Here is a 15,924-nt window from a genome sequence, read left to right as displayed (position 1 = left end):
AAAGCGAACTATACCGACCGAGCGACCGCCTCTTGTCGGCAAAGTTAATGCCAACTTTAGCGGATAGAGGGTGTCGCGTGGTCAGCGCAACGAATCCAAAAGGTCGTTAATCTCGGTTTTCCAGACCGGAGCCGCTATTTCCTTAAATATCTCCTCAGTTGTCTTCACGAGGCTGAGTGGACCCCGTTCAACACCCACTACTTCTCAGAAAATCTGGTAGCGCCTGGAATCGAACCCGGACCTCTGGATCTGTAGCCAGGAACTCTGACCACTAGACCACACAGGCACCTTTCGACGACACATGTTTTAATGTCTGCTGTTCTTCTGATGGAACTTTCTAACTGGGAACACTCATATAAAATTGATAAATATAAAGAAAATACTTCAGAAATATTAATAAAATGATGAAAGGACAATCACGATTCTAATATCATAAATCCAAGACATTATATCGGCAGTTCAAAACCGTAATCAAGGCCGTATCAGGAACAAGAAATAGCATGACATTCGATAACGACTAAAAGTTGTCACCTGTGTCTTTGATACATGTCAAGGTTTGATACATGAATGGCATTGTATTCAGCACTCATGTTCATGTTATATTTGTGAATTAATTTAAGATTTAGTCGGCCAAAGTGCATTTCACGCAAGTAGTATATAATGCAAGGAGACAGTCGTTTGTCAGGGTCATTTCAGCAGTTACACCCAACTACATAAGGACGCAGCACCGTCAAAACAAAACACTGTTCATGGCAGGTAAGGTGCAACAAACAAACAAAAAAAAATACTGTCACAGTTATAAAAAAATATCACCGCTAAATAACATATAGTATTTATTTGACATATGAAACATGTTTAAGAACTCAGAATTACCGGGTTTTTGGACTTTGTTCATCGTCCGGTATTCTATAAACTAGAAAACACAACGTTTCAGAAATTGTATCTGTTTCCTTCCTAACGTGAGGGTGGGGGAGACACCTATTCTGTTGGGTCCCTTATAAATAGCTAACTTCAATCACTGATTGACTGAAGTTAGCTCTTTCTAAGGGACCCAGCAAAGTAGGTGTCTTTCCCCCTCACCTTAGGAAGGAAACAGATCCAACTTCCGAAACATCGTGTTTTCTAGTTTCTAGAGTACCGGACGATGGACAAAATCCAAAAACTCAGTAATTCTGAGTGTTACACGCCACCGTCAGACCGTTTCTGTGGTCTAGTGGCCAGAGTTCCTGGTTACAGATCCAGAGATCCAGATTAGATTCCCCGCGATACCAGATTTTCTGAGAAGTAGTGGGTCTGGTACGGGATCCACTCAGACTCATGAGGATAATTGAGGAGCTATTTCAAGGAAATAGCGGCTCCGGTCTAGAAAACCGAAATTAATGGCCGTGGAGATTCGTTGGGCTGACCACGTGACACCCTCTATCCGCTAAAGTTGGCACTAAGTTTGCCGACAAGCGACGGTCGCTCGGTCGGTATAGTTCGCTTGCGGACTAAAAACCACGGAGTTTTTTTTTTTTGTTATACCCCAACGTCAGAACCTTTTAGAATTTCCACGTTTAAGCATATTATACGCTGTTGATTTATGTCGTGGATATTTGTAACTTTCTCCGAACATGCTGTTTCATCAGGTGGAGATTCAGCAGATAAATACAGGATGTACAATGAATGAGCATAAGAATATGCTGTTTACTTTATCGCAATATTAGGAAACTGAAAAGGGAGAAAGCTTTATGTAAGACGTTCAGCTTTCAACGTCGCGTAAACGTCTTCAGGTTCTCACTGTGATCACTACAAAGAGCAGTGGCTGCTCGTGGCTCAAATAGATTGTGGGGCTAATATGCGCTCGGTCTACATTCTTACGTTGTTATATAATAATAATAATAATAATTCCTGGTAAGCACTCCATAGATTCACTGCAAAAAACAGCTATCCTGGGAACATCACACATACTACGGAAAGTGCTACAGTGCGAAGCTTGAAGCCTGAGTGGTGAGGTGCATCACTGGTTCAAGAAAAGGAATACCAGGAAATAAACCTGTGACAAGAGATGATGATGATGATGATGATGATGATGATAATGATAATAATAATAATAATAATAATAATAGGTAGTAGTGATGTGAGTTGTAGTACAAACTCCTACTTTAAAACATGTGTTAGCAGTATTAGAAAATGTAAGCATGCTCCATTGCAATTCATGCCATTAATTAAAATAATGTTTTAAAAGTTACCTCATTTATACAGGAACTGCGCTCGTCTATTCTTCTTGGAAGCAAACAAATCAGTCACTTTTTGGTTGAATACCGGAATCTCTGCAATCATGTCTTTATGAATGCTAAGTACAGCCAGTGCCTTCAGACGTTCTTGACCCACTGAGTTCCTTAGATATGTCTTAACTATTTTTAGGGTGCTGAAGCAACGCTCGGATTCGGCGGTTGATATTGGAGTTGTAAGTACAATATCTGTCAGTTTGTGTATTTCTGACAGAGCGGCTTCCAGATTGTTCTCTCATATTAATGTCCAAAGAGCAAGAACTGTCTTTACGTTTGCAAATGTGTCATGCCTATAAAGGACACTAAGTTCGCTTTCGAGAGCATAGGACAATATTTTACAGCACTGATCACAAGCTCTCTAGGAAAGACAACTTCATGTGCTGCAAATAATTGCGGTTCAATTAATGAAAAACATTTTCTGTGATGTGCTTCTTCGAAACGACGTTTCATCTGGTTCACTGTTGCGTCACACGCCTCTTCAGCTTCGGCGCTTGTGTTCACATCTTTCCGCGCACGTTTTGTTGGACATTCTAGTTCAGGCAAATTGTTTCTGATGACGTCTATTGCAGTTTCGAAGTGCTGAATTGCAGTACGAATATCTAGAGCATTTCCTGACAATTTCTGTATTGTGTTGTACAGAATGTCTACATGTAAAAGAACATGATGACGAGCAGTGCTCGTAACGTAACGTAAATAACACCTGAGGATGGCACAGTGATGCCAAAACATGTAGTGAAGTGACATGTGAGATTGTGTGCACTAGAGGACGGTCAATACATACATATCATAAAAGAACGGAATTAAAAATGCCAACAAATATGAGAATTCCCCATCATTCAACAAATTAGCCAGTCCTATGGACTCTCGAATTGTAACATCATCCCAACCATCTTCATTTTGAATCATGTGTAAACACTGAAGCAGAGCATCATTGTTGCTGAAGACAGTATTTACAACTCTTGTGAAAGTTCCATCGCGTTTCCACAGTCTTCGGAATCGCCCGGCCACACACAGTTCGTAATAAATCCGACCGCTTGGGCGAAACAGAGAAGAATGATGAAAAGCCCGATATATTGATAAACAATTTCACCGATTTTACAGAGAAACATGCTTTCTTCATTACTAAGTTTAGCTGATGAGCGTAACAGTGGATGAAATGTGGATGAGGAAATGTATCTCCTATCTTTACCTGGACCCCGCTAAATAAAATAAATAAAAATAAATTTCATTTATTTCTGGTTTATTTGACGGCCTCTGTGGTCTAGTTATCAGAGTTCCTGGCTACAGATCCAGATGTCCCGGGTTCTATTCCCAGCGCTACCAGATTTTCTGAGAAGTACTGGGTCTGGAACGGGGTTCACTCAGCCTCCTGAGGATAATTGAGCAGCTATTTCAAGGAAACCCGAAATTAACGTCCGTGGGGTTTCGTTGCTCTGACCACGCGACTCCTCTATCAGCTAAAGTTGGCACTAACTTCGCCAACACGCGACGGTCGCTCAGCCGGTATAGTTCGCTTTCGGACTAAATCCACGGAGTTTTTTTTTTGCTTTTATTTAGAAAATCTGTAAATATCTCAGACTTCTTAGCGTCGGATCATGGGAAATGCATTGGAAAGGGCGAAGAAGGAACTGGTAGTGACTTAATTTACCATATTATCCTGGAATCTGTCTGGAGGGACTGTCGAAGACCAGAAAGTAGACCACTCAACATATTCGTTGTTCAACCAAACACAGAGAGTTCGTTACAAATAATCAGATGGAATAAACGCCCGTTGAATTTTTAAGCTGATGTGGAAATTAGACTGGAGTCGTGTTACAGTGAGCGGCGTATCTGCCAGTCTACATGCGTTCCGTTAATTATGAACGAACTGGCCCATTATGGTGAATATCATCAGTATGGTGATGGTACACTGTAAGTCACTTCTAAACTTACGAAATTAAGTTAATAATTAAAGGCAATTTGTATTAGAAAATTCTTATAAACAATAATCATATTAGTTTTACTTTTATATGTAACTGTCCTTTTTCCTAATCATGAGTTGTTACAAGGGTCGAGAAGTACTTGTGTTCTTCGTGAACTGCGCAAAGCTGGGAATTTAGCCAGCACTACTTCTATACAGGACTGATTTAAATTTCAGGTTAATTTTCGTAAATTATTATTCTTCAGTCATAACAAAAAATTATTTTTCCACCTTCTCCTGTACGAAGAGTACGGTATTCTGGGTTATAACCCCGTGTGCACGTAGTTCGGAGAAAGCCCGGAGATAGCGTGACGCCCACACCTGTTGCTATCTCGCTTGGCTTGCTCCGAACCACACGGAGAGACAACTCCGAATACTGCATTCTTCATAAACACTGCTGTGAGAAACTGATTCTGTCGCATTCTCCTCACATGTTACACTATACAAGACTGTAAACACATACAGTGTACACTTAATATGCGCGTTCAGAAGAAATAATTTATTATGAAACTTGCTTAACATCCAGGCTCAAGTATTTGTAGCGACAAGCTCAAATAGCTTACGTATTTGAGATACGCTCGATAAAACATGTATACCATGGTATGTGTAGGAGCCGGAATAGCGTAGTCTGTATAGCGACTGACTACGGGCTGGACGACCAAGGGGTCGGAGTTCGAGTCCCGGTAGGATCAATAATTTTGTCTTCAAGTCGTCGAGACCGGCTATGGAGCCCACCCAACCTCCTATCCAATGGGTACCAGGAGTTCTTTCCCCGGGGGTAAAGAGGTTGGTGTGTGAAGCTGACCACTCACCTCCAGCTAGTACCGAGGTCAAGATAATGGGGATCTACATATCCCCTCTCCCATACATCTTTATGGCGTAGTGCTTAAACAGTTAAGCACACGAACAACTTTAATTTTTACTTCACCGTGGCATGTAGACCCTCTGCTAGGCAACAAACGCAAAATAAACAACTAGACGACTGCCGTTACTAAGCAACGGCCCGTAAACAGCAACAGAGTAACAGTGTTTTCTGTGTGATCCGTGCCGAGATGTTACAAGCAGGACAGTTAGTGGAGTCAGTCAGTGCCAGTAGTCACTACACAGTAGAGGAAGCGTGGCCTGTAGAAGTCAGACCCCTCCTCTCGTTGAAAAGGAGGCCGCATTTCAAAGCACGTAAAATCCAGGAAAGAACCAAGAATGACTGTGCTAGCTAGGACCAACGGCAATATAATGGACTGGAGAGGGACCAGCTAAAAGTTAGTTCAGTGAAGAGTACTGGGTTAGTGAGTGAGTTAGAGGACTGCTGCGGTACAGTTGTGAGCTGTTTGTTAGAAGCTGGTAGCTGAGGCCGGGATAGTTCGGGAACCCAGAGGAAGGGGAACGTCCCCCGTTTGAAGCCGTTACCAGAAGACTGGGGAAGACACAGCAGACTGAGAGGACTTAATGCATTGCTCTAGTGAACTGTAAAGTGTGTGAATTAGTGAGAAGATTATAATTTCTTGTAGTCACGGATCCGTAAGTTCAATAAATCCAATTACCAATCCAAACCCGGTGTATATTCAGTAACATCACGTGACAATTCTATTATGTAAAATTACATTTTAACTACACATAATTGCTTATATGTAATATACAGCGATAGGATTAGGGCAGGACGACCGATGAATCAGGTTTCGATTCCCGGCAAGGGCAAAAATTTTCTCTTCATTATGTCCCAGTGCCCCCCCCAGCCTACTATTGGCTCGTTCTTCCAGGGTAAAGCGGCCGTGGCATGGAGCTGACCCCTCACCTCGATTTGGTGCCAAGGTCAAAAGTACGTTGAGCTGTAACTCCACTCCTCCCTACGTCTTCAAGGCGTGGGGCTTAATTAATTAAGCATGGAGACAAACTTACCTTATATACAAATTCGGGTGCGAGGAAACTCCCTCCTGGAAAATTTCGGGATAATTCCTCGATTAGGCAACCAATATTTCGTTCGGAAGCCTTCGAATTCATCAGTGACATGACCAGTCGATGCTACAAAGTCTCGGTAATAAAAGCGTCGTTAATTAATCGACGCCCCTTCTCAGATTATTGCGAACCTGATCTGGCCGAGGGCAGGTATTCCTGACGACACACTGCTTCGTACTGACTGCCTTCGGGATTCCGAAAATAAAACCACAAGATATTTTTGGGTTCATAACCGTAAATTCTATCGCAGAATAGTTTAACACAACGTGATGTAGTAAATAGAGGAATGACTAACTCCATGCAGCTGAGTCCTATTTTATAAGCCACCAGTCGATCAGCTACTCAAGGATCTTTCCAACATTTTTCTGAAACACAAAGGTGTACTACTTTGTTCACAAGAGCACTCCAATGGTCTCTATCCTGAGTCAGATTAATCTAGTCCATACAGCTACATTCCATTCCTCTAAGCTACATTTTAGTATTATCTTCTCAAGTCCAAGTCTTCCGGCTTTCCCATTAAAATTCTATATGCATTATCTTTACCCCATACATGCTATATGTCTTGCCCGTGTCATTCTCTTCATTTGACTAATCTAATTATACTTGGCGACGAGTACATGTCACGAAACTCCCATTTATGTATTTTTCTCCAGGCTCCACCCACTTCATCCCCCTTCAGCACAGGAATAGTACTGATCATAATTTTGAAATTACAGGAATTACGGGCAGCATCCTAGCTGTGCTGGGTGTTATATCGTTGTGTCTGCCTCTGTCTTCGGGGGCAAGCATTTCAAGGCATCGAACGAGATCCCCAGTCTGCGACAGAGGAGTGACCTACTACGCTGATCCCAATGACTGCAGCGCATATTACCAATGCATAGCAGGAGAAAGCGTTCGAATTGGCTGCCAACCCGGACTGCACTGGAACAAAGCTATCAGCACATGTGACCGGCCGGAACGTGCCGGTTGCTTGTTGCAAGTCCATGCTCAGGGAGACGGTGCTGACAGTAACACCAGCAATGAAAGCACATCACCACTAGACAGCGAGAGTGAAGAGAGCACACCAGAATNGCACACCTGCCTCAGGGAGTGAGAGTGAAGAAAGCACACCTGCACCGGAGAGCGGGAGCGAAGAGAGCACACCTGCACCAGAGAGCGAGAGTGAAGAGAGCACATCTGCACCAGAAAGCGAGAGTGAAGAGAGCACACCTGCACCAGAGAGCGAGAGTGAAGAGAGCACACCTGCACCAGAGAGCGAGAGTGAAGAGAGCACACCTGCACCAGAGAGCGAGAGTGAAGAGAGCACACCTGCACCAGAGAGCGAGAGTGAAGAGAGCACACCTGCACCAGAGAGCGAGAGTGAAGAGAGCACACCTGCACCAGAGAGCGAGAGTGAAGAGAGCACACCTGCACCAGAGAGCGAGAGTGAAGAGAGCACACCTGCACCAGAGAGCGAGAGTGAAGAGAGCACACCTGCACCAGAGAGCGAGAGTGAAGAGAGCACACCTGCACCAGAGAGCGAGAGTGAAGAGAGCACACCTGCACCAGAGAGCGAGAGTGAAGAGAGCACACCTGCACCAGAGAGCGAGAGTGAAGAGAGCACACCTGCACCAGAGAGCGAGAGTGAAGAGAGCACACCTGCACCAGAGAGCGAGAGTGAAGAGAGCACACCTGCACCAGAGAGCGAGAGTGAAGAGAGCACACCTGCACCAGAGAGCGAGAGTGAAGAGAGCACACCTGCACCAGAGAGCGAGAGTGAAGAGAGCACACCTGCACCAGAGAGCGAGAGTGAAGAGAGCACACCTGCACCGGAGAGCGGGAGCGAGGAGAGCACACCTGCCTCAGGGAGTGAGAGTGAAGAAAGCACACCTGCACCGGAGAGCGGGAGCGAAGAGAGCACACCTGCCCCAGGGAGCGAGAGTGAAGAGAGCACATCTGCACCAGAAAGCGAGAGTGATGAGAGCACACCTGCACCGGAGAGCGAGAGTGAAGAGAGCACACCTGCACCGGAGAGCGGGAGCGAAGAGAGCACACCTTCACCGGAGAGCGAGAGTGAAGAGGGCACACCAGAACCGGAGAGCGAGAGTGATGAGAGCACACCTGCACCAGACAGCGAGAGTGAAGAGAGCACTGAGAACACATCACCTCCTCCAACAGAGCCAGTGATCACAACAACAGACAGCAAGGAAGAATGCCCTAATGATGAGAACCCTCCCAAGTGCCCTTCAAAGGACGGTTTAAGTCCCACATATTTCCCTCATTCTGATCCTCAATGGTTCTATCAGTGCAGTCACGGACAGTTAATCTGCCTTGTATGTCCTCCCAAACTTATCTGGAATGAGAAATGTGATGCCTGTGACTGGCCTGATCTTAATGGCTGTATCGAGAAACCACCAACACCTCCACCAGAGAGCGAGAGTGACGAGAACACACCTGCCCCAGAGAGCGAGAGTGAAGAGAGCACACCAGAATCTGAGAGCGAGAGTGAAGAGAGCACACCTGCACCAGAGAGCGAGAGTGAAGAGAGCAGACCTGCTCCAGAGAGCGAAAGTGAAGAGAGCACACCTACACCAGAGAGCGAGAGTGAAGAGAACACACCAGAAGCGGAGAGCGAGAGCGAGAGTGAAGAGATCACACCTGCCCCAGAGAGCGAGAGTGAAGAGATCACACCTGCACCAGAGAGCGAGAGTGAAGAGAGCACACCAGAACCGGAAAGTGAGAGTGAAGAGAGCAAACCTGCACCAGAAAGTGAGAGTGAAGAGAGCAAACCTGCACCAGAAAGTGAGAGTGAGGAGAGCACACCTGCACCAGAGAGCGAGAGTGAAGAGAGCACATCCGCACCGGAGAGCGAGAGTGAAGAAAGCAAACCCGCACCAGGGGGGAGAGCAGTGGTAGCGAAGAGTAAGCACAGTTCCATGTTTTCTATACAGAAACACTGGCGTAACTGAGACTGCGATTTGGTTTGTCTTTGGTTTACGATGGAAATGTTACTTAGTGTGTCTTATGGTCTAAAATTGCTACAAATTGTAAATACCTCTACTTTTACAGGCAACTTACACAGCTCTAAATCTTATTTCAAAAGTAGAATAAATTGCACATGTATCATAATCTGCATTATTAATAAATGAAGAAGCAAGTATAAAGCGGAGTCTTCGCAATCGTCATTTAATAAGTAGCGGTACCCAACAATCTGCACAGTTATAATGCTCCCGACTTTTATTTTGCATGCTTCTGCTTATAGGTTATGCCACAGACCAACCTGTCTGATGTATTTATAATTGCCACATGTATTCGATATTATGTAGTCTTAAATCCCTCTATTTAAATCGGCCTTATAATCAATTATGCAGAGTGCAACAAAATTCGCGCACAAGTTCCCAATAATGCGATTCCTCGGTAGAAAAATATGTAAAAAAACATGGTAAATATTTATCATGTGAGGTTCTGTTTCAGTGATTCATTCTGGTTTCTTCCTTGGCTTATTTTTCGAGCTTCAAGATGAGGTGTTATGATACTCCGAAATGTCGGTTGATTTTCAACGGATTACACGGCGTTATATCCTGGAATATAGAAGTTTTCACAACTACCGCTGAGAGAACCTCAAACCCTACATAACTTGTCGAAGTTTCTGGCAAGACAATATTTATTATTAATTATAGGTTTAACCTCTAACAACATATACGCCTTACAAGATTTGCGCCACATTTTTTCTGGTCCTCGAACGATGATGAGGCGTATATGTAGGTTAAAATGATTGTCGGACGTCAGATGCTACGCTGCAGAGGAGCGGAACAAATCGAAACGGACCAAACCTTATTTTTGTTGTTGTTGTTGACGATGATGATGATAGGCGTCAGATTTGAGGCACTCACATTGGTGACTATAAAGAGTAAGGTTTTCTGGCTTGTAACGCTATGTAGTTCAGAGAGAGTCCGACGTTTCTAGGGAACATATCTCCTCCATTTTCAGGGTCGAAAAGCAAGCAAAAAAAAAAAACTGTTACTTCTTTCTTACACTTTCACTTTCGACATATATTTCGGCCCTAAATGGCCGTATTCAGGTGCCTTACTATGCTAAAACTACTACAGTGCGCTAATATTGTCCATTCGTCGGATATGCGACTGCACGCTTCGTGGTTTAAAACGTCATAATCGTAGTCAATTGGTATGCGCTAAAATAGCAATTTCAATAGATTTTATTGGGCTTAAATTAAGTGAACTACAGCGTGTGCTATTTCAGCGCATACCAATTGACTACGAGTAAAAGTAAACGTATCCCTGTAACAGGTCGTGGAGGCCCATAGGGTTGTGAGATGTTGAGGTTCCCACATTTTCCAGACAATCGGCTCGTAGATGTCGGCAAGGTTGTCAGTCCTACGCCCCGGCCGCCCTTTACCCCCAAGAATATTCAAAGAATACTCCTGGTTCTCATTTCTGTTAGAGGCTGAGTCGACCCCAGGGCCATAGTGCGGCTGGAAGGAACAGGTCAATTGAAAAAGAATCCAATGACCTCATCGGGATTTGAAATCGCGACCTTCCGGTTTGTAGCATAGCCCCTCAACCAACTACGCTACCGCTACAATAAACAGTTTTAGACATAGTAATGCAACATGATGCTTAAATACAGGATTCCAAACAACAAAGTAGAAGGAACACTCTGCAAGATGTGTGCGCCCACGTGGAAAATCCGCCCTTAAACAGGCCTGTCTCAACCCGAAAGAAATTTGGAGCCTATGGAAGAGGACCATGGCGTTAAAACCATGAAGACCGTATTGTGTTATGCACTGCTTCCCGACTTACATTCCCTAACTAGACCACTGAAGAATTTCCCAGGCGTCTATGGAACCAGAAAGAGCCGGGATAGCTCAGTCGGTATAGCGACTGGCTACGTGCTGGACGACCGAAGGGCTGGAATTCGAGTTTCCATGTCGTCCATACCGGCTCTGGGGCCCACCCTATCCAATGAGTACCGGAGGTTTCTTCCCCGGGGGTAAAGCGGCTGGGGCGTGAAGCTGACCGCTCACCTCCACCTAGTGCCGAGATCAAGAAAACTTGGATCTATACATTCACTCCCCATACGTCTTCATGGCGTAGTGCTTAATTAGTTAAGCACAGGGACAACTTTACCTCTCTACCTTATGGAACCCGAAGGTTCATTACCATGAAGAGTTCTATCTTCCAGTATATAACGCCATGTAGCCCTCTGAAGGTCAACTGACGTTTCGAAGGGATATGTCGCCTCTATATTCACGAAAAATAAACCAAGCAAGAAATCGGCATGAAGCAGGTAGCAATCAGAGCTTTTTTTCTTATACACTGAAGATGGAGCCAACATGAGCCTGCGAAACTTCAGTTGACTTTCGACGGACTACATGGCACTATACGTATCTTCTGATGATGGAACTTCTCATGCAACCACCTTTGTGAGAACCTCAAATCGTCCATTATCAAGCACAGAAAAACTGCAACTGGCTTATACTCTGCCAGATTAATCCAGCCCACAAACTCTCATCCTATTTCTTTGAGATCCATTTTAATACTATTCTCCCATCTACATTTAGGTCCTCCTAACCACATTTAAATAATATGCACATCTGATCTTAACATTAGCAACTAGAATTTTATAAATTTGTGTCGAATTTTAGGAAATTAAAAATAATGTGCAACTGTGGGCTCCGCGTAATCACAATCAGATGTTTAACACTATTATCCTAACCACCAATACTGATACAAAACACAGTTGGTCAGTCATGATTGTCTTCAGTTTCCACGAGATCCATGACACAAGACTTTTATTCTATCTTAGACTTGTACGTGTTTCGACAAAGGAGGGGTCAGTCTTCATATGTAGGAGCTACGTTTGTTGCACCGTAGTTTCAGCACGAGTATATCCGCGCTGTCACTGTGGGCTCTGTGCTCCCCTTTTCGCTGCACTGTACTAAGGGACACTTCCACAAGATTTACAGAGGTTTCCTGTCAACGAATACAAAATACAGATTTCCTGGAAGCTCTTTTACGTAGATGTCTTCACGATGATGATAGAGAAAATGACTGCTCACAGAACCACCTACTGTCAGAATTAGTACTACCTGCACCTTCATCGGAAATGGAACCCTTAACCTTCCGGCTCAAATAGTAAAGCTTCTTATTCATATTCCGGAGGTTCTTCGTTCGAATCTCGGCCGGTTCCACTATCCTTACCGAGAAATTTCCGTTTTCCGTATGAAATGAAATGCCGAATAGGACCATAATATTAGATCCTGAACGCTTCCTTCCAAATCCTTTTTTATTCATTATTCACTATTACCCAAACAATCGACGCTTCAAAGCTACAATCTGAGTTACTGGAAGCTTCGATAAACTAGAAACAAGCAAACACTAAAACGACGTGTATAGTTATTCTGTATTTCAGCATCCTGTTGCAAGTCTTTAATTAAACGTCTATGTATATCACAGTCCGTCAATAATGCAGCAATTGTTCTTTTTTTATATTCCTCCAATTTCACCATTTAACACTTAACACAACATGTTTCGGCCATAGATGGCCATCTTCAGGTGTCTCAATGTATCGAAATTGCTATACTGCTCTGATGTGCACTAAAACCACGCGCTGCAGGCCACTTAAAAATAAACTAAAAATAGTTAATTAAAATACACTAAAATTTTCTATTAAAAATTTTCTCATTACTTTTGTAAAATCCTATTCTACCTCATAAAGGGCGTCGTCCACTTGTTTGGAGCTATGCGATTTATTCCAGACGTTTTATTTCAGCGGGGACCGCCCCTGTGGTCTAGTGGTTAGAGTTCCTGGCCACAGATCTAGAGGTCCCGGGTTCGATTCCCCGCTCTACCATATTTTGTGAGAAGCAGTGGGTCTGGAACGGGGTCCACTCAACCTCGTGAGGATAACTGAGGAGCTATTTCAAGGAAATAGAGGCTTAAGTCTAGAAAACCGAAATTAACGGCCGTGGGGATTCGTTGCGCTGACCAAGCGACACCCTCTATCGGCTGAAGTTGGCATTAACTTCGCCGACAAGCGGCGGTCGCTCGGTCAGTATAGTTCGCTTGCGGACTAAAGCCACGGAGTTTTACTTTGTTTTATTTCAGCAGCTTGTTTTTATGTTCGTTAGCCCGTTGTTTTGCTACGTGTGCAATATGTAATGTGCCCCTTGCTTGTGTGTTGTTCCCTCTAGCAGCCGGTGGTGTTGTCTATACTAGTTAAGACAACAACGGGCTAACGAACATAAAACAAGCTGCTGAAATAAAACATCTGGAATAAATCACATAGCCTAAACAAGTGGACGGCTCCCTTATGAGGTGGAATAGGATTTTACAATAAGAAAAATTGTAATAAAAAAATTTAATGGATTTTAATTAATTATTTTTATTTTATTTTAAGTGTACTGCAGCGCGTGGTTTTAGCGCACATCAGAGCAGTGTAACAGTTTCGATACACTGAGCACATGAAGATGGCCATCTATGGCCGAAACATGTGTTAAAATGTTAAATAGTGAAATTGGAGAAATAAAATAAGGAACAATTGTTGCATTACTGACGGACTGTGATATATATACATGTATATAGACGTTAATGAATAGTGATATTCTGTATTTCTGTGGTGGTGTGCTTTATACAGGGCGATTCACTCTGATGTCCAAATTAATAATTATAAAAATTAATGGATTAATATACCGATGAAAACGAAACATGGCGATTTAATTCCTCAGTAGGTGGGGAAATAACTTTGTTGCACAAGATGTTGAAATTAGTTTCTCTTCTCCTGGAGACACAGACCAATGCAACGTTCTATATTCCCGAATAATACAAGAATATGGAAGGAGGTTTAACATCAGCATCTGACTGTGTCGCCAGGTGGAGGGAAATCAATTTCAGAATTCTCCTTAACTCTGTTATCTTCACATCTGCCAAGGCATGTACTCAAAAAGTTTCGTTGTCATTGGTAAATTATTGCGAAATTGATAATTGTTAATTCTGGTTCTCGTCCGAATGAATCACCCTGTACTACAAGAGCTGACGTCATGAAATGAAGTCACAATATTGTTTCTTATTTAAAACTCACAATCAGGCCTGAGGTATTATCAGAGTCATTGTCCTGAAAAATACTAAACGATGTTGCACAAAACATCAAAGACATGTCAGATTACCTGAATTCTTAAGAAAGAAGTGTCAGTCACTCGCTTTGCTGAAATTAGATCACGCTTAAAACTATTTCAGTTCAAGCCTAGAAGGAAGCAACACACATTCACACAGCGGTGACTGAGGCATGCTGTCTTCTGGGATGTGTACTGTGGAGTCCGGTAAAAGTTCACCGACTTTTCGGAAGAACGTGCTGCTTCTGCTTTTAGGGCCGAAGGTTAAACCGAGCAAGAAACCACTACGAACGCAAAAGATGATGACTTGGTGTGAAGAGAAAAATCATAATTTCAAATTGAATTTAAAAATTGGTCATCTATATTATATGGGGGTACGCGGTAGCGAAGTTGCTTGAGGCACCATGCTACAAGCCGGAAGGTCGCGAGTTCGAGTCACGATGAGGTCATTGGATTTTTTTTTCATTTGACCTAATCGCTCCAGCCGTACTATGGCCCTGGGGTCGACTCAGCCTCTAACAGAAATGAGTACCAGGAATATTCTTGAATATTCTTTGGGGTAAAGGGCGGCCGGGGCGTAGGGTTGACAACCTTGCCGCCATCTATGAGCCGACTGTTTAGAAAATGTGGGAACCTCAACATCTCACAACCCTATGGGCCTCCACAGCCTGTTACAGGGATACCTTTACTTTACTTTACTTACTTACATGTATATGTATTATACACGTATACGGTAAAAGGGTCAAGTTGTGCCTTACTTACTTACTCATGGAGCTGAGCCCTTCTGGAGGAGCTGCCAATTCTGCAGCTACTCAATAATTTCCCAGTATTTTATGGAGCCCGAAGGTTCATTACCGTGTTCACAAGAGTCCTCCACTGGTCCCTATTCTGAGCCAGATCAATCCAATCCATCCCATCCTATCTCTTCAAGATCCATTTTAATATTGTCCACTCACTTACGCCTTAGTCTTCCCAGTGGTCTATTTCCTTCTGGCTTTCCCACCAATATCCTATACGCATTCCTTGTCTCCCCCATTCGTGCTATATGCCCTGCTCACCTCATCCTCCTTGACTTGATCATTCTAATTATACTTGGAGAAGAGCACAAGTTATGAAGCTCCTCATTATGCAGTTTTCTCCAACCTCCTGTCACTTCATCTCTCTTCGGTTCAAATATTCTTCTAACACCCTGTTCTCAAACACCCTCAGTCTATGTTCCTCCCTTAATGTCAGAGACCAAATTTCACACCCATACAGAACCACAGGCAAAATTAGTTTTGTATATTGTAATTTTTGTTTTTGGACAACAGTCAAGAAGACAAAAGGTTCTGGTCTGAACGGTAGCAAGAATTACCCGAGTTCAATCTCCTCTTAATTTCCTCCTGAATCAGGGTTCGATCTGTTATCGTTGTTCTCAAATATCTGAACTGTCCCACATTTTCAAAACTTCTTTTTTCTATCATTATGTCATGATTTTGCCCTACATTTTGGTGGCGAGACAGCAACATATACTTAGTTTCTTTGTGTTTTCTTCTAGACCAACCTCTTTACTTGTGTCAATTAAAGTCTGTGTGTTTCTCTTTATGATATCTACATTATCACCCAGTAGATTCACATCATCGGTGTAG

At 43.3% G+C, this 15,924-nt stretch overlaps 2 protein-coding genes across 2 annotated transcripts; both read left to right on the top strand.

Moving 5' to 3' along the window:
• Nucleotides 1-697: 697 nt before the first annotated feature.
• Nucleotides 698-7,252, top strand: LOC111865357 (chitin-binding domain protein cbd-1-like; the record flags this gene model as incomplete). The annotated part of the gene is made up of 2 exons (XM_033751786.1): nt 698-756; nt 6,903-7,252. Coding segments are annotated over exons 1-2 (357 nt in total), but the record flags the coding sequence as incomplete, so codon positions are not given.
• A 1-nt stretch (nt 7,253) lies between these two features.
• LOC117282391 (cell surface glycoprotein 1-like) lies at nt 7,254-9,327 on the top strand (the record flags this gene model as incomplete). The annotated part of the gene is made up of 1 exon (XM_033751793.1): nt 7,254-9,327. A coding segment is annotated over one exon (1,881 nt), but the record flags the coding sequence as incomplete, so codon positions are not given.
• Between the last annotated feature and the right edge of the window lie 6,597 nt (nt 9,328-15,924).

The sequence above is a fragment of the Cryptotermes secundus genome, unplaced genomic scaffold, assembly GCF_002891405.2.
Source record: "Cryptotermes secundus unplaced genomic scaffold, Csec_1.0 scaffold114, whole genome shotgun sequence".
NCBI classification, from domain to species: domain Eukaryota; kingdom Metazoa; phylum Arthropoda; class Insecta; order Blattodea; family Kalotermitidae; genus Cryptotermes; species Cryptotermes secundus.
The sequence above is the reverse complement of the archived record's forward strand: the minus strand, read 5'-3'. Positions and strand labels throughout refer to the sequence as shown.